The sequence below is a fragment of the Berghia stephanieae genome, chromosome 8 (assembly GCF_034508935.2).
Source record: "Berghia stephanieae isolate SIO BIC M18660-M18661 chromosome 8, UCSD_Bste_1.3, whole genome shotgun sequence".
NCBI lineage: Eukaryota > Metazoa > Mollusca > Gastropoda > Nudibranchia > Aeolidiidae > Berghia > Berghia stephanieae.
The window spans coordinates 15,801,688-15,821,687 of NC_088367.1; the positions used below are offsets into that span (position 1 = coordinate 15,801,688).

Consider the following 20,000-nt stretch of genomic DNA (forward strand, 5'->3'; position numbering starts at 1 on the left):
GACTATCAAAAAAGTAATGCGTTATATCGTATGAATTTGCTCATAATTTTCCCCTGAAAATGCATTAAACGTTTGGAAGACAGTTGCTTCCCTTTCCACGTTCTGTAGAAGGATTTTTCATAATATTATTTTGAGGGAACTCTGCAGAGACAAATATAGAATTGACTACAGTACCACAAATTATGGCATCACAACAAACAAAAAGCCATTAAAACTCCTATGATACTATGAGTAATGTAAATGTTGCTGCTCGAAGATCGAAGAAATAAATAATATGAAATTGAATGTAAGCTTCAATTTTATTACAAGAACAGATCAAATATAAATGAACGTTTGGGGTTTCCCCTTTAACAACAAAACAGGAAAAAAAGCCTGACGACTCCGACATTCATACCTCGTTTGTGTTGTGTTTGACCATCGAGGATGTGGCTGTGTTAGACCCATCCAAAGTTTGCCAACGGACAAACACAATCTGCTTATGTTTACCCAAGTTGACCGACTGTCCTATATCATTGGTGTGGTTTTTGCATGTTCAATCAGGGTAATCGAATCTTGTAGGTGAAAGTAGGGACAGATTATACCGACACACACACACACACACACAAACACACACATATATATATATATATATATTATGTGTATATAAATTTATAAAGCGAGAATAGAGTATATTAAAGTAGAGGGAGAGAGAGAGAGAGAGAGAGAGAGAGAGAGAGAGAGAGAGAGAGAGAGAGAGAGAGAGAGAGAGAGAGAGAGAGAGAGAGAGAGAGATAGGGGGGGGGGAGGAGATGAGGTGGAGGGGGGGGGGGGGAAGAGATGAGAGGGAGGGGGACAATAGCCGATAGAACTCTCTGTAAACTACGATTATGGGACAGAGTTCGAGGCCCGGGATATTTGTAATGCTTAATGCCTTTGATCGACCGATCCATCTAAATCATCTCCCACCACTACCCCCTCTATCATTACCTCCTTGTGTGTTTGCTTGTTTGTGTGTGTGTGTTGTGTTTGTGTGTGCTTGTGTGTTTTTGTGCCAATAACATTATATTATCATTATGTTGACATAATCAAGATCTTAATGGCATTCAGGATTGTTCTTATATTCAAGTGATTAAAAAAGTGATAATAGGAATAAAAAAGTTTATAAGGGCAGAGAAATTGTGACGTCACACCTTCTCTTTCGGTTCAAAACTCCTTGGAATTGTTTATGTAACCAGTCCTTCGGAGGACTGACTAGTAATGAGTAGGCTAGATATTGAATCATAAGGTGGAATTTTTATTTTAGCAGCAGGATGTATACTTCGCTATGTCCCAGGTTTGAGAGTTCATGCCTAGATGAGGGTCATTTAAATCCGTCGATATTTGAAGGACGAGTTTTCTGGCCAAATAAAAAAATATGAGGTTTTCCAGAGTACGGCAGTTTAGGCAGATTCCCAGGACTATCGGACGTAAAAGATCGAGGATGAAATATCTTTATGGACGAACAGCATACTCAGTGGGTTGGCATGCTTACAGTATAGGGTGGTGCCAGAATCAAGAGAAAATGACTAAAATTATGATATATTTTTTGTGAATACAAAGGAAAGAAAAAAATTAAGAAAAGACTTACTCAAATTAGAGGCGGAATATACGATTTATCAGTTTTATATATATATCTTTTTTAATGCTGTAATCCATTTTTTTCAAAATGGATGCGGTGCCAGGCACCAAATCAACCTATATAGCCACGTCCCGGAGCATACTATATTTAGACTAGAAAATAAGATACCATCACCCTGAAATCAGGAGAGTGGTTTAACCCTTCCAATTAGTTTTGGGACCGGTTTTGGCATCACATTTTTGTTCCCTATTTTGGTTGCTTATATTTGAGATCTGTTATGGGGTCGTTTGCAGAACAAATGTTGGCGATGTAATGTTTATCTATCTATCTATCTATCTATCTATCTATCTATCTATCTATCTATCTATCTATCTATCTATCTATCTATCTATCTATCTATCTATCTATCTATCTATCTATCTATCTATCTATCTATCTATCTATCTATCAATCTATCTATCTATCTACCAATTTATCTATCTGGTTGTCTATTTATTTATTCAACAATGTACGCATCTATCTATCTAAGTCTTTTTTTTTACCCCGTTGAGTTATTTTTCTCCATTAACCAGGTAACGATGTTTGCAATATGGGTTGGTATACTATAATATACTGTACATAGAGTGGCAGTACAAGAGTAAGAAGAAAAAAAACACTGAGTGATGCATTTGAGTATGTGCATGTGTGTGTGTGTGTGTGTGTGTGTGTGTGTGGGCTGTGGGGGGGGGAGTGAGAGAGAAGAGGGAGAGAGAGAGAGAGAGAGAGAGAGAGAGAGAGAGAGAGAGGGGGGGGGGAATAGGACGAAGAAGATGGAGAAAGAGATAAGCGAGGGAAAGACAGAATGAAAGACACATACTCAGAGAGACAGACAGAGAGAGAGAGAGAGAGAGAGAGAGAGAGAGAGAGAGAGAGAGAGAGAGAGAGAGAGAGAGAGAGAGATAGATAGAGAGAGAGAGAGAGATAGATAGATAGATAGATAGATAGATAGAGAGAGAGAGAGAGAGAGAGAGAGAGAGAGTTGAATAACAACAAACAAACAAATGAAAAAACAAACAAAAAAGACAAACTCGTCCCCTAATTTCGCGTACATTATCGCAAGATAGACGAGACTTGTCTCAGAACATCTTTAGGTCACAAACAAAGAAAGCTGCCGCATTCGGTTTGTTTTAACGGCTAAACTTTTAAGCTTTTGGTTAGCTATTTGGCGGTTTCCGGATTAATCAATGTCTCTGCCTATAAGTGAGATTCGTGGAGGTACTTATGGCCTGACGTGGAGAATGGTCGAGAAGGGTTTAGAATTGCGTTACTCAAGTGTTTTGTTACTTTAGTGAGTAGATGGGGAGTAGCTTCCTCTTGTCGTCACTGTGCCATTGGAAGATTATACTAAAAAGGAAGACAAATATCATGGAGAAAAACTCGCAGCACTGTGACGAAACGCTTTTTTGTTGTTGTTGTTGTTGTTGGTCAGATATTCTTTATTAGAACTAAAAAAAAAAAAAAAAATAAAAAACCACACAAAAAAAAAAAAAACAAAAAAAAAAAAAAAAAAAAAAAAAAAAAAAAAAAAAAAAAAAAAAAAAAAAAAAACAGCAACAAAAAATATAAATTAATAAAAACAAACAAATTTGAGTCTTTAAATTTCTTGAAGGAAGCCAGATGCTGAGGAAAATTTCGATTGTTTTAAAGCAAGCCTAGCGACATTATTCTGTACAACTTGTATTTGTTTTCTCTGTTGCCACAAATACCAGTAAGTAATTACAATAATCTAACTTTAAAAGTACAAAGGAATTGATCAAAACCCCTGCTATTTTATTGAGATAAGATTTCTGATTTTACTCATTCTTCTGATCTCAAGGTACAATGTTTAGTTTTTTTTCTGGCCCATCCAGTCTTTTACTTTATTTAAACAACCTCAAATCGTTTAATCAAACTTTCAATATCATCACAGGGAGTAGAATTGAATATTTTTGTATCATCTGCATGAAATCAATATAAAAGATCAAATTCATTAATAACATTTGACATTGGCTGCGTATACAATATAAAAAGGACTGGTCCAAGGACAGAGCCCTGAGGAACACCAACTTTCAAGGAAATAAAGTCCCAGGTTTTCTAGTTTTATACAGGATGAGGGTCACTTCAATCGATCGATATAATTTAAAGAACGCGTTTTTTTTTCAGAGAAAAAAGAAAGTATCTTAAAAACGTGTCCGGCATGACGTGTACTTATTTGCAGGTCTGATAACCCAATTCCTTGTGGGCTCATTGATGTAATGGAAATCTTTAAAAATGACGCAAAATATTGTCCATTACAACAATGTTAAACTAGGCCCATAAGTAGCTTCGGATGTCAGACCTGCATATATGTACACGTCGATCCGGCAGTATTAGAAAGACTTGTAATAAATATTGTGACAATTTGGTATCATCTCGAAATGAAATGAATTGAAGAGAATCGAGTAAAAGCCAAACTATTTAGAATCAGGATGACTAAGTATTTTTAAAATTTTATTTTAAGAAACAAAACTGATTCTTCTCTATAAAGGCATTTATTTTAATTCAAGTTTAACCAGTAAATTGCGGTACTCCGGAAAAATGGCCAGAAAACTCGACCTTCAAATATCGATCGATTTTAATGATCCTCATATTGGCAAAAAATCTCAAACGAGAAAGAGAGATGGGAAGATTGTATATATATATATTTTTTTATGTAGAGAGAGAGAGAGAGAGAGAGAGAGAGAGAGAGAGAGAGAGAGAGAGAGAGAGAGAGAGAGAGAGAGAGAGAGAGACAGAGAGACAGAGAGAGAGAGTGGGGGGGGGGGGATAAATCGAGAAAGAAAGAAAGAAAGAAAGAGAGAGAGAGAGAGAGAGAGAGAGAGAGAGATAGAAAGAGAGATAGGGAGATATGTATATATATTTTTTTATGTAGAGAGAGAGAGAGAGAGAGAGAGAGAGAGAGAGAGAGAGAGAGAGAGAGGGATATATAGATAAAGAAAGAAAGAAAGAAAGACAGAGAGAGAGAGAGAGAGAGAGAGAGAGAGAGAGAGAGACGTACACACACACACACACACACACACACATAAACACATATGAACATACAGAGAGGGAGAAAGATAATGTGAGATGCCTGTACTCATCTTCTCGATATGACCAATGAGAAAATCATGTATTGTCAGGGGACACACCCTTGTTATTAATTGTTGTCTTTTCTCGAAGCCCTAGTCGCATCGCCGCCACGGCTCTAATGGTGAAAACTGCATCAGGTCAGGTTAGATTAAGATGGGTTCCAGTCAGGGAAGAACTAAGAGCATCTATTACATTGCGTTAAAAAATGTATACCTAGTTAAGGAGGCTAATTTCTTTTTGAAAAAATCAATTAACTCTATCCTTACCGGCTGGAGTTTCCCCAAAACTTCACACCCAACTAACACAAAAATAGATTTTTTATCACTCACACACAATAGCAGTAAGTTCTTGCCATACATAATTTCTTTAACAAAACATACTCTACAACACACTGTTTATTTTCTTTAAATTTTATGATGTACAAAAGAAATTTGAATAAGGAAACTGTTGGTTGTATCGTAACGAATGTGACGATTTTCCTATTGTTGGTAAAGAGAGGGTTAATAAAGAATTATGATGGCATGCATTTGAGTAAAATACTCACCAGTTCTGTCCGCCAAAACGATTGTGATTAACTCATAAAACTCACCTTGTAACCCGAGACGATAATTTCAATGGGAATTCACCACTTGTTTCTTGGCCTAAATTCAGTAATAATGAGAACAATGGGCTATATGACCGCAACCTCAATCATTGTGTGTAGAATGGTAGACATCGTTAAGTTATGGCCTGACACTGAAACTCAAAAAGACTGGCATTTTCACGTCATTCTTTGGTTTTTGCACCGCCTAGTGAGTTGTTAGTAGTGCTCATGGACACAAGTGGTCCAATTTGTTGAACTATTGAATACAAGTCACGATTTGTTTTCTTTTGTGGCCAAAGACTGGCATTTTGACGTCATTTTTTGGTCAGTGTCAGGCTATAAGTTAACGATGGCTACGGTAGAATTCGGTTGACATTTCCAAACTCGTCGGTGAATCAAACCTTAAACTCACAGCCTGACTAACACTTACTCAAATAAATGCGACAAACTACACGATGACGACCACCAAAAAAAAGCGAACATTGAATTGTATTCAATGCTGCCGCACATTAACAATACAGGTATTTGAAATTTTGGCCAGAAAACTCGTCCTCCAAATATATACCGACCGACTAAAATGACCTTTATCTTGACTTACTTACTTATCCGAACCAGTGACCACCTGAGCTCTAGCCCTTCGGTCTTGTGCCATGACGTAGACGTTTGACGTCTTTTGTAGTTGTTCCAGGTGACTATAAAGTGTGTTACTGATGCTTGGATTTGGTGGGAGGAATGTGCATCTCAGGCTTCAAGAGGTTGCCATTCAAGCAAGTGGTGTGTTACTGTTTCATTGGGGTGTTGACATAGGGGGCAGGAAGGGGATGTGTCAGAAAACTCGTCCTCCAACTATATACCGACCGACTAAAATGACCTTTATCTTGACAAAAACTCTCAAACCAGGGACTTGCGAGGTCTCAAGTTTGAGAGTGTTTGTCTAGATGAGGATCGTATTAATTCATCGATATTTGAAAGACAAGCTTTATGATTTAAATATCGCACGTGGTTTTTTCAGAGTAAAGAGAATTAAAAAAAAACAAGTTGACTTAAGTCTTAAAATTATTTTTTGTTTTTACTATTCGTGATGATCAGGCTACCCAAGTAAACAATACATACAAGGCCGCTCTTAATCCAAAAAAAAAAAAAGAACAAAACAGATGCATAATCAAATATACAAATACACAAAACACAACAGACCCATACTCAAACAAACAAACAAACAAAACCCGATGAATGGTAGAAACAAGCAGAAAATAACTAAGACAATAAATAGAAAATAAAACAAAAACAAAAGAAACCAGGGCAGGTGGGTGGGGGTGGGGGGTAATGTGACATCATACTATTCTGGAGCTCTCAAAATTAGGACGCAATCGATAGCAGAAGAAACAGGACAAATAAATAAATAAGTAAATAAAAAAATAAATAAATAAATAAATAATGCCAAGGGCGACTTTTTACCAGGGAAATAAGCATTTCATTCATTCCGTTATTATATATTAATAGTTGTGGTGACATTTCACGATCGATAGAAATATTGGAACACTTGCCATATTAATCTTACTCACTCACTCAATTCTCTCCGGGCCTGCTGGCACTTGAGGCGATGTAAGGGTTCATCTGGTCCTCTCAGCAGCTATTCTTGGGGCAATCTCAAGGGACAGACCTCTCTGCTTTAGCTCCCTCTCCACGGTACGTCTCCAAGTCTCCTTGGAGCGGCCTCGCTTCCTCTTTCCTTGGGGTGTCCAAGTATTGCCTCTCCAATTCTCAAGGTCTTCTTTCTTTGGTAGTTTAATAATGGTTCCTTTCCTCCAGGTGTCGGGTATTGATTCCTGCTCCCATATATCTTGCAGTATGTCTCTGGGGAGACGGGGTGTCTCTTTGTCTTCTGCCTTCCATATTTCAGGGCAAAATACCATAATCTCCAGGAGCCTACCCATTCTTCAACTTTTTGACTACTTCCCTGATTTCTTCAACTGCACTGTCACCCATATCAACTTCAAGGTCTTCATCTGCCTCGTTGGTTTTGGGGAAGGTGCATGGTTTTATCTGTTAATGATATTCTGGAAGTGCTCTTCTAATTTGATGTTTTCTTCTGTTATCATTGAGTCATCCTCAGCCTTTACGGGTACATCTTGGCTAGTTCCTCTGACTCCTTGAAGTTTCTTGGATATCATGTAGACTGATTTCATGTCTTTGCTACCTGCTGCTGATTGTGCTTTTTCTGCAAGTTGGTCTACATATTTCAGTTTGTCCTTCCTCGCTGATCTTTTTACATCTCTGTCTTTTTCTTTGAATTGCATTGAGTACACGTCTTTGAGACGTGGTGATTTGGTGCATAAGATTTTTTAAAAAGATGCTTCCTGTCGTACATTGCTGACTATGTCTCAGCCGATATCCATTCTGATCTCACATTTTCTTTAAAACCAAAGGTTTCTGTGGCTGCTTCCTTTAAGGCCTGATTAAATGTAACAATGGTCAATATTCCCTCATCCTGCAATATGCTGAATCGGTTCTTTAAGGATATTTGGAAAGATTGTTTTGTGGCTCTGGTTTTTAGTTTCCCTACATCAAAGCGTTTGTTTGCGCTGGTTCCTATTTTTGCTTTTCTCAGCTTGAGTGTCCGTTTGGCTATAAGATGGTTTTGGTCACTTCCTATGTCCTTGCCTCTTGCGACACGAACATCCAGCAGTGAGTGTCACCGTTTGTTGTTGATGATAATGTGATCAATTTGACTTTGGGTCCTTTCATCATTTGAAATCCATGTCACCTTGTGAATGTCCTCGTGCGTTAAACGTGCTCCTCCTATCACGAGATTATTCTCTTCACAAATATTGATCAGACATTCTACGTTATCAGTGGTGACGTTCCTTAGGCCATTTTCCCCATGATGCTCTCCCTATTTTCATTGTTATAACCCACCCTTGTGTTGAAGTCTCCTAGCACGAGAAGAACATAATGCCTCCTGATATTGTCAATGGTTATCTGAAGTGTGCCGTAGAACTGGTCTTTCATTTCATATGTTGCAACATCTGTCGGAGCCTTTGCAACTATAATTAAAGTTTTAGCATACATGGAATTGAACCTCACATACACCAGTCGTTTGCTGATTGGCTTCCATTGGAGTACGGCATTGGCATGCTTATGGTGAATAAGTAAGGCAATCCCTTCCTGGTGGTTATCATCCTCTCTGCCTGACCTAATGATGGTGTCTCCTGTAGCTAGCTTTTGCTCTTCATTCTTATTCCACCTCACATCTGCCATTACAAGCAAGCCCATCTTATATCTTTCCATCTGTTTTGTGGCTTGCACTAACTTATCATTTAGCAAAGAGTGCGGGCATTCCAGAAGCACGCTCTCTGATGTTGTTTTGTTGTCAGGAGATTAGCTGTCTGGATGGAGACGTCCACTGAGCTTTGGCCACCACCCGTCATAAGTCCAGTGTCCTGGCCTGCTTCTCTCCATCTTCCAAGTGTCATCTTTTCCCTTTCTATCGATTCTGTAGCGTTACTTTGTTTGACAGGGCGGAGTTGCTAACACCACGCCAAACCCCCAGACTTAAGGGGCAGGATTTAATTAAGAGATTCATTCCAAGATTGGTTGCTTTCCCAAGCTCTTGAGTCCAATCCACCCATTGGTTTTGTTCGGGTTTGCTCCGTAGTCTTTCCTCCTTCCGAAAGTCCGCAAGACAGCAGGAGTAAAGGTTTAGTTTTATTAGGCGCCCCTGAATCGCCTAGACGGATCTATCATAAGGTTAACTGGACAATTTGGAGAGGGTAGCAACACGCATCTGCTTTCCCCAGCCCCCCTTCAAGAATCGCCACCAATTTGTCAGCGACTCCAAGTCGCTAGCCCCCATATCTACTGGACCGTTCCACTACCCGTGGACGCTCTGGGTCGGGGTTGGTCATTGATGTTTAAGCACACATTGTCACTTAACACGAGAAAAAAAGAAAATGATGAAGAAGAAGAAGAAGAAGAAGAAGAAGAAGAAGAAGAAGAAGAAGAAGAAGAAGAAGAAGAAAAAGAAGAATAAGAAGAAGAAGAAGAAGAAGAAGAAGAAGAAGAAGAAGAAGAAGAAGAAGAAATAATATAGACACACAAAAACACTCACGCACACACACACACTCACTCACTCACACACAGTGAGAGCAAGAGAGAGAGAGAGAGAGAGAGAGAGAGAGAGAGAGAGAGAGAGAGAGAGAGAGAGAGAGAGAGAGAGAGAGAGGAAGGGGAGTGGGGGGGGGGGGGGGGGGGGGGGGGGGGGGGGGGGGGGAGAGGAGAGAAGACAGAAAGGAAGATATATATATATTATATATATATATATATATATATATATATATATATATATATATATATATATATATATTATAATTTTAAAAATTGTGCCTTTTCCGCCACGACATCAAAAGATGTCGCCTAGGCATTCCACGAAGGAATGAAGATCACTTATCAAACAAGATGTCTGATGTCAACAGGAATCACCCATGTTGTCCAAGTGAGCAAATTGGGGGTTAATAATCTTGCTCAAGGAAAAAAAACGAAAGTGACTGAAGCGGGGCTCGAACCCGGGTCCTTCCGGGTCACAGTGCAATGCCTTAACCACTCGGCCACGTCGCCGCGAAGTGGCCGAGTGGTTAAGGCATTGCACTGTGACCCGGAAGGACCCGGGTTCGAGCCCCGCTTCAGTCACTTCCGTTAGCTAGCTAGCTAGATAGAGAAAGAGAGAGAGAGGGAAGAGAGAGAGAGGGAGAGGGAGAGAGAGAGGGAGAGAGAGAGAGAGTGAGAGAGAGAGAGCGTGTTTACACCATTATCATGTATCTAATCAGTCAAACATAATTATTTAGATATACCAAAGCAACGCCCCCTTCCCCCTCCCCCCACCCCCCAACCACCTCCTCCACTCCCTTTCCATATCCCTCGCATCCCCCGGCCCTACACATTCTTCTATTTTCATTATTTATTTTTGTACCACCTGATCCAGTGTGACACCGCTATGAGTCATTAGGCAAGTAAACAGGATTAGTTCATTACAAAAGCCTGGAAAGGACAGACAGACCGGAGATATTCGCCATTGAATAGTGGGCCCTTTCAGCGACCTTAAGTGCAAAGCAGATTCTCGAGTTAAATCAAAAATGACTCTCCAAGGAGCATTAAGTACATATTTTTGTTGTTGTAATTTTTTTTTTCATGCCTTTACTGATATACCAGTCAAAGATGTCATTCGGAAATGACTGTTCACTGAAATTATCCGGATTTTAAGAATTGATTTCCACATGCGTTGATTTCAACAGCAAGACAATGGCTAAATTGCTCGTAAAGAGAGAGAGAGAGAGAGAGAGAGAGAGAGAGAGAGAGAGAGAGAGAGAGAGAGAGAGAGAGAGAGAGAGAGAGAGAGAGAGAGATTTTTGAGTGAATGCGTTCGTCCCTAAATTCCGTCTCTTGATTGGTGACTTCGACTTCGACAAATTAAATTTGCATTTTCCGTTTTCGCCTTCAAATGTATTAAAAGAAACCGCATTCCTTAGAGAATAATTGTAATCATTTTTAGATGATGTGATGACAATGAATCGTAATAAAAAGGAAGTTTTAAAAATTATATAGTAGACGATGTGGGTTTCTCTCTCTCTCTCTCTCTCTCTCTCTCTCTCTCTCTCTCTCTCTCTCTCTCACACACACACACACACACAGACACACTCTCTCTCCTTCTCTCTCTTTCTTTTTTTCCTCCACTTCTCTCCCCCCCAACACCCCCTCTCTCTCTCTTTTATTCATCCATCTCTCTCCCTCCCTCCCTCTCTCTCTCTCTCTCTCTCTCTCTCTCTCTCTTTTTTTTTCCTCCCTATCTCCCTCTTTCTCTTTCTCTCTCTCTCTGTATGTATGTATGTATGTATGTATGTAGTATGTATTATGTATGTATGTATGTATGTATGTATGTAATGTATGTATGTATGTATGTATGTATGTATGTATGTATATGTATGTATGTATGTATGTATGTATGTATGTATGTATGTATGTATGTATGTATGTATGTATGTATGTATGTAGTATGTATGTATTATGTATGCATGTATGTATGTATGTATGTATGATGTATGTATGTATGTATGTATGTATGTATGTATGTATGTATGTATGTATGTATGTATGTATGTATGTATGTATGTATGTATCTATGTATGTATGTATGCATGCATTCATGCATATATGTTTGTATGTACGTATGTATGCATGCATGTGTGTATGTATGTATGTATGTATGTATGTATGTATGTATGTATGGCGACTGGCGACCTATCGCCTTATTACTAACGTCCTATAAAATATACATGAAACTCATACAAAATCGACACATGCAATGGATTGTCGACACGGAGAGACTGTCACTTTCACAGAAAGGTTCATTACCTAGAAACGGGCTACAAGAACATGTGTTTTCGTTAAAATGTGCAGTATCAGATTTTTTACACTCATCGGGAAAATTATATTTATGCTTCGTAGACATAAAAGATGCATTTGGAAGTATAGATCACGAATTCATGCTACGTCAACTTAATGAATATTCATATCCTTCAGTATTCATCAACATTACTAAGGATACTTATAACAAAGCATCATTCCAAGTAAAAGTCCGAAATCACCTCACAAATACAATCTACAGAGACAAAGGTATAATCCAAGGATGTCCATGGTCTGTAATTGTCTTTGAACAAGGAATAGATAAATGGCTAAGATGGATCGAACAAAACCATACCTCTCCGCAGATGCCACTACCCATCCAAGGTTACGTTGACGACGTCACGTTACTAGCAAAAAGTGAAGAAGTAATGAATCAATTGTGCAATAAAACAACTCAATTTATGAATGCAACGGGAATGAATATAAAACCCCCAAAATGCGCCATAACATCTGGCCAACGTTCAGGTAACAACTGGAACAAAAAATTCAAATTACCAACAGTAACAATACAACAACATGAAATACCAACATTAGAAAAAGAAGAATTTTACACGTATTTAGGACACAATATCAACCTGACAAACAAAAGTGATGAACATCAACGAAAAACGATAATCGAAAAATTTAGAAACAATATGAACCTTTTAGATGTTTCCCCTCTGCCGTCTTCAGCCAAACTGTGTCTTTTGAGTTCAATGTGCTTTTCAATTCTAATGTTTTATTTTTGTAATCTCATGTTTACCGAAAAGGACCTTAATGAAATTGAAAATATAATTGTGAACAAAGTTAGAAATTGGTTACATTTAAATAATTCGAGTACAAGGTCATTCATGTTTTGTCCAAGATCAAAAGGTGGTCTCGGGGTACCAAACCCTAAAATAATTTATTATGCAAAACACCTATCCTTTGCCCTGTCCATCCTCAATTGTGACGATGACAGTGTGAAGATAACAGCCACAAACAGCCCGAACCTTCATCTAACGAAAAGAAAAATTCTACGCGCCTCATTAGACGAAAACGAAGAAAACACTTTTGCCGGTTTTTGTCACAACGGCAAACGCCTTCAAAATAACACAAAAGTTAATTGGCCAAAGTCATTTTGGGTGGATCTTTTTGAAAAGTGTATCCGCCAAAATGTTTCCTTAATAAAAGATGAAGATTATGTGATGTCTGTACAGGCTGATAGTGACGTCAGTTGTTCTTTTAAGTCCCCAAAATGTTTTCAAAACTTCCTTAAAAGTGTGAGACTGAATGAGATAGCTACCCATTTCCATGAACTGGCGTCCCAAGGAAGAATTGTTAGAGAAGCCACTGGGGTAAACCATGCTCTCTCCTCCAGTTTCATATTCAATCATAAATTCCCTGACGAAATTAGAACGTTTGCTATAAAATGCCGCTTGCAGCTTCTCGAGTGCGACAGTCTACTTCATACATATTACCCATTGTCGTACTCCAAAGGCTGCAAGATCTGTAATCATCCGTCAGATACGGTATCTCACGTTGTAAACGGATGTACAAAATTCAAATTAATATATCAAAAACGACACAATAGAATTGTTGACATTATTTTTGACAAAATACCTAAAAACGACACTACTCAAATTTTCAAAGACACATTCACCAGACCAAGTTTTTTCGACAGTGACAAATCCTCATTTAATACTAACAGTAATCGACCGGACATTTTAAAAATCAACAAAGAAATGAAAACAGCCCAAATTGTTGAAATTTCAGTCCCATTTGATGCTCATATTAACAAGTCATTCCAAACTAAATTTGAAAATTACTTTCCTTTATGCATGGAAATAAATGCTCTTGGATATAAATCAGAGATTATCGTTCTTTCTGTGGGTAGCCTCGGCTATGTCCATGGTAGATTTGTGAATGGCTTAAAGATTCTGGGCATTAAAAGCAAAAGTCCTTTCAAAATATATAAGCAACAGTGTCATCATTGGCTCTTACAAAGTTTGGAGACAAAGATGTAAAATTCATCATAATTAGTAGCACTACATATTTAATAATATAGATATTTGTCTATTTATATATCCCTCTATCTATATGTATCCATCTATTTGTCAAATATTCCAAATATATCAATTTGTATATGATTGTAATAATCGATTTAATTTTTCATTACTGTTTATTATTATTATTATTATTATTATTATTATTATTATTATTATTATTATTATTATTATTATTATATTATTATTATTATTATTATTATTATTATTATTATTATTATTATTATTATTATCATCATTATCATCATCACCATCATCATCATCATCATCATCATCATCATCATCATCATCATCATCAACATCATCATCATCATCATTATTATTATTATTATTATTATTATTATTATATTATTATTATTATTATTATTATTATTATTATTATTGTCATTATTATCATCATCGTAATTATTAGTACTGTTGTTATCATAACCACAATTATCAACATTATTATTAATATTATAGTGATAGGGATTATTATTATTATTATTATTATTATTATTATTATTATTATTATTATTATTATTATTATTATTATTATTATTATTATTATTATTGTTTTTATTATTATCATTGTTGTTGTTATTATTATTAATATCATTGCTACCGTTGTTACTCTCATCGTCGTCGTCTCCATCACCGCCATAGCCACCACTGTTATTGTCATCATCGTCTTCATCATCATCATCATCGTCATCATCATCGTCTTCATCATCATCATCATCATCATCATCATCATCATCATCATCTTCATCGTCATCATCGTCGTCATTATCATTATCATCGTCATCAACACTAATATCATTATTACCTCTGGGACATTCTGTGGCAGAGTCTGAAACTTCACTGTTCAAATTAATACTCCAGCTCTATACATTGTACATTATTTTAGGAAATGGTATTATGTCAATGAATATGTTACCCTTGTTACATTATCATGTATATTTCCTGAAATAAACAATTTTGATATGTATGTATGTATGTATGTATGTATGTATGTATGTATGTATGTATGTATGTATGTATGTATGTATGTATGTATGTATGTATGTATGTATGTATGTAAGTGTGTTTGTGTGTGTGTGTTTGTGTGTGTGTTTGTGTGTGTGTGCAAGACTTGATTGATGGGCGTATGATATTCTCATTCTAGTTAAGTCAGTCGAAGGAACAGATCAGTCATTTGACACGATTGCATCCAATGTTTAAAGGAAATAAATGCAATGGATGCTCACTCATAATATTAAAACCTCGTTAAAACTCGCATCGATACATGTTTTAGAGTGGCTCATGAAATAAACACCGTAATAAAATACTCTTAATAATTATCTGATATCTTATTGTGTCTTCTATTTTTTTTACATTAAAAAAAATCCTACTCACATTGATAATGCGAGGGATATGGAAAGGGAGTGGAGGAGGTGGGGGGAGGGGGGCGTTGCTTTGGGATATCTAAATAATTATGTTTGACTGATTACCCCAACTTGTCACAAAGTCTCGATCTTGAAGCACCCAATTTAAAGTCTCAGGTTTGAGGCTTTTTGGAAAGCGTGTATGTGTGGGGTGGAGTTGCAAAATGTACGACAGTATCAGTCAGTATTCTGCTACAAGACTACTCAAATCGTAATGCTAAAATGCAAACATTCCTATTATTGTCACTTATTTTTCAGAAATTCCAAGCACTAGACCGGAATCTCACAAAGAACAACAACATCAACAACTACAACAAATACAAAGAATCCAAACGCACCTACAGTAATGATGAAGTCTTGGTGGTCACCGCCCACCATTTTGGTTTTGCTGGTGGTCCAATGGTCCGCCGTGATGGTCCAGGCAGGAAGCATCTTCTGTGATGACTCGGAGCTGTGCCGTAAGTCAATCTTATTTGTTTGTTTGTTTGTTTGTTTTATTTGTTCGTGCCTGTTTACCGATCTGTGTCTGTGTATGTGTGTGGTAGGAGTTAGAATGGGACATGGACAACCTTGAGTGCATGCATTCCAACCGAAATTAATGGCTTTCTAGACATTGAATACGTTTTACAATATTTTGGCACAAGCGAATTCAACATTCATTGTGTTTTACATAGTTATGGAGTGATTCTATGTATAGCTGTGTCAGACTAATGTGACAAGCTCACAAACTGGAAGGCCAAGCAAGTTTGGCAGGTAGGCATGAACTGAAGGTTGCCATGGGGTGGGAGAAAAATCTGTATCATTGCCACCTGTTACACATGACGGATAAGCTTGATTGTCTCTTGTCTACCAGATAGGACTGTAAATTAATACCATCATATTTTTCACAAAATAGAAACGTTTCACCCATTTGTATGCTAATCTCATGGCAAACTCGATACAATCAGTAATATCTGGCAAGGTAAGGCGCCAAAGGCTCTTTGTTGACAAACTTTGAGGTACACTGATGCCACGGCCTGTGTAACTAACAGTTACGGGTCCGAAATTCGTCTATAGTGAAGTGATTTTATTTTCTCTCTGAAATATCGGGCTTCGAGTTAACGGAACCTGTGGTCATGATTGATGTGTAAAGAGTATCCATACTTGCATTCGGAAAGAAACATTCTTGTTGATTTTCATAATCCATATAAGATGTGTTGGTGATGTAACCTATAAACATGTTCAATTCAATCTCCCATCCCATATCAGTACGTTTGTGTTTGTGGTCTTCCGTGTACATATTTGTTCTACAAAGTATTTGTTGTCTTATAAGAATCAGATCAAAATTTTTATATCACCGGAGAATAAAACTAAATAAAAATGAACGAGCTATGATGAATTCACAGAGAATGAAAACCAGAACAAGGTAAACAGTATGGTACTCTGTCCGTTGCCATCGTTAACTTATAGCCTGACACTAGAACCCTCTAGACTTAGAGTTTGACGTCAATTTAAAGGTTTATACAGCGTCTAGTGAGTTGTTGTTAGTAGAGCCCGAGAACACAAATGCTTTCATTGGTTGAACTAGTGAATACAACTCACGATTTGTTTTCTTTTGCGGCCAAAGACTTGTCTTTTGACGTCATTTTATTTTTTTGGTCAGACTATAAGTTGACGATGGCTACGCTCTGTCACCTGAACAATTCTTAAAATATCATTTAAAGATGTTGGCTCTTATTTAAAAAAAAAAAAAAACTTTTATTCTTCTTCCTGCCCTTCCTTTTGCCTTTCCATGTTTGTGGTATAATGTTTTTATCAGTTATTATTCGGCGTTTCAGGTCTTGGAGAGGTAAATTTGCGCAAAAATGATTTGTTGCAGCGGATTTAAACATTGTCATTAGTAGAGCTCAAGGAAACAATAATTCCCCTGGTTGAAATATTGAAAATAACTCACGATTTGTTTTCTTTTGCGGCCAAAGACTTGTCTTTTGACATATTTTGGTCAGTGTCAGGCTGTTAGTTTACGATGGCGTCGGCCAGGAGGCACATAAGGCCGAAACAGTTTCCCCCGGTTTGCTCCGGTCCCTTGCTTCAGTTCTTACCCGCTGCCAAGAGTTATATTATGCCAGCATAATTTATTTCCTTCTCCGCCATTTTGCGCCATGTTTTGTTTTTTTTTTGGGCGTCCTTTTGTCCTCTGTCCTCCTGGTGTCCATCCCATCGTTATAGTGCAATCAAACCCATTTTCCGTTCTCAATACACGTCCAAGAATATTAAACATAAGCTGGGAATAGCATATAGATAGTATGCAGATGACGTCACTCATGCCTTTGTTATTGTTTTTGCCATCCGCGTTTGTGAGTTGTTCTCACTAAACTGTATTAACCAGACTATAAAAGTTCATGGTTACACAGAGTTTGTGTGTTGGTCCGTTATACTTCCGGATGGCGATGTTGTGAACTCCTTGGCCAAGCGCATTCTATCTATAACAGCAGATAAAAAGTGATGGAATTGACAGAAACGTCAGTGCAATGGTAAAGAGGAAAAGATGGAACTGGATTGGACATTGGATATAGATAGTTCGAAGATGACGTCACTCTGGTCTTTGTTCTTGTTTTTTGCCATCCGCGTTTATGAGTAATGCTCACTGAACTGTATTAACCCGACTATAAACGTTCATGGATACACACAGTTTTGTGTGTTGGTCCGTTATACTTCCGGATGGCAATGTTATGAGCTTCTTAGCCAAGCGCATACTATCTATAGAGTTAACATGATGAGAATGGTGAAACTTTAGTTTTTGTTACTGTAAAGAAACACAATCCATTGCATCCAATAGGCCATAATAAAAGTATCCAGAGCTTCGTATTTTTTACAATAGATATATTTTTTAAACCCTCTCCCTACCAACTATAGAAGAATCGTCACATTCGTTACGATACAACCAACAATTTTTCTTATTCAAATTTCTCTTGTACATCATAAAATTTAAAGAAAATGAACAGTGTGTTATAGAGCATGTTTTGCTGAAGAAATTATTTATCGCAAGAACTTACTGCTATTGTGTTTGAATGATAAAAAATATATTTTTGTGTTAGTTGGGTGTTGAAGTTTTGGGGAAAATCCTGAAAATGGCTGGTAAGGAGAGAGCTATACATGTAAAATACCTCAACATAATACCGTTATCAGAGATAACCGTTGTGCGGCTATGTGGTATGACATTCTCTTTCTGATCGGAAGGTCCTGGGTTCGAGATTCATTCGGTGCATAGTTGAGTCCTTGGAAAATGCTCATTACTCACATTCTCTCATCGGACTCAGTTGTAAAATGTGTACCTTGCCGTTAACAGCGTTGTCTCTGTCGGGAAAAAAAAATTGTAAAATCGCCAAACAGACATCGTGTTTCGTTCTAATACGATTCGATAGTCTGATGTCACGTTCCCTAGCAACGAGCAGCTTGGTTCTAAACAAAGAAAATCTGTACTAGAACTTTTTCACATGTTATGTGATCAGAATGTATAAAAGTCAAAATATGATCAGATTTATAATGTTTTTCTCCTCTGGATACACGTATATGCTCGTCGGAGAAGGATATCATAAGGGCGTCCGCCATTGTTCCGATAGTTTAGAACCAGTTACTAAGTTACTATGCGTCATTACGAGGGAAGTGGCGTCACGACTGTTGAAGCCTATTGTGATGCGTTGCTGTTGGGACCCTTTGTAAAGCGCTTTGAGCTTAGTGGATATTGCGCTATATAAAGCTCAAGCTCAAGTTGTTTTTTGTTTTTTTAGAAGGCGTGTCTCATTATTTGACTCGACAAGACTTAACAGTCGATCTTAAGACGATTTGTTCTACTTTTGTCTCTGCACAGCCAATCAAAGTACCGATTTTGAATAATTTTGGAATTACTGTAATTTCCTTCGATGACAGAACGATAGAATAATGAAGGTCTGAAGTCGACGCCCACTCGTGTGACCACTTCGTGCATTCGAAAATAGATACAAAATAAATGTAGGTGATTATTTAGCATAATAATGTTTCCATTGAAGGCAAGTCATTCGATACTAATATTATGTTGTGCACATAAGATAATTTCCATTTTATTGTCATAACCTTGGACACCGCAAATATATAATATGAAGAGGAGTTAATGATCAAAAAGACGTATACTGAACATTTTCCTGTAATACAACATCATTCTGATCGACTGAACGTCCTACCGCGTATGTCGCAGATGAGCAATTGTATAAATAGAAGACAGATGAATGGGTGGATGGATAGATGGATAGAGGAAAATATAGAGACAGATCAACAGATTAAAAGATAGTTAAATTAATAGCCTATATATATATATATATATATATATATATATATATATATATATATATATATATATATATGTGTGTGTGTGTGTGTGTGTGTTGGTGGGTACTTGTAGATATGCCGACTGAATAGCCTCTCATGAGGAACAGAATCAAATGCTTTACTGAAATCAAAATATATAATATCAATACATTTACCATCATCAATCATGCTGGTAAGACAACTTCAGATAGAGTGCTCCATCGAGTCATACCTCGATATTTAAAAAAAAGGCTAGAAATCATTTTAAAAACAATAAAAACATCGAAGAATAACACACAAAAAACAAACAAACAAAAAAAAAAAGAACAAACAAACAGAACACCAACAACAAAACAAGACAAATATAAAGACCAAAAATAAACCCCAACAAAACAAACAAACAATAAAACAAAACGAAACAAACAAAAAGAAGAAAAATCATAACACCCCTCCCTCTAAAAGCAAACAATCAACCCATTCCCCCA

The 20,000-nt window shown here is 37.2% G+C and overlaps 2 protein-coding genes across 2 annotated transcripts in view; both read left to right on the top strand.

The window, feature by feature from the left end:
• LOC144978935 (uncharacterized) overlaps positions 1-20,000 on the top strand; it is a 123,348-nt gene that overhangs the window by 33,609 nt on the left and 69,739 nt on the right. Inside the window, exon 2 of the mRNA XM_078925553.1 lies at positions 15,451-15,650. Coding sequence (XP_078781679.1) covers positions 15,539-15,650 — 112 coding nt within the window. The 5' untranslated portion in view covers positions 15,451-15,538. The remainder of the gene's footprint in view (positions 1-15,450; positions 15,651-20,000) is intronic.
• On the top strand, positions 11,633-15,539 carry LOC144978934 (uncharacterized). Its single transcript, XM_078925552.1, has 2 exons — positions 11,633-11,972; positions 15,451-15,539. The coding sequence occupies exons 1-2, from the start codon at positions 11,633-11,635 to the stop codon at positions 15,537-15,539; spliced, it is 429 nt and encodes a 142-aa protein (XP_078781678.1).

Coding starts and splice junctions, on each gene's coding strand:
- LOC144978934 (XM_078925552.1), top strand. CDS start 11,633: ATGAAACTCATACAAAATCGACACATGCAATGGATTGTCGACACGGAG. Junction 11,973..15,450: donor TACAATCTACAGAGACAAAG/GTATAATCCAAG, acceptor CTTATTTTTCAG/AAATTCCAAGCACTAGACCG.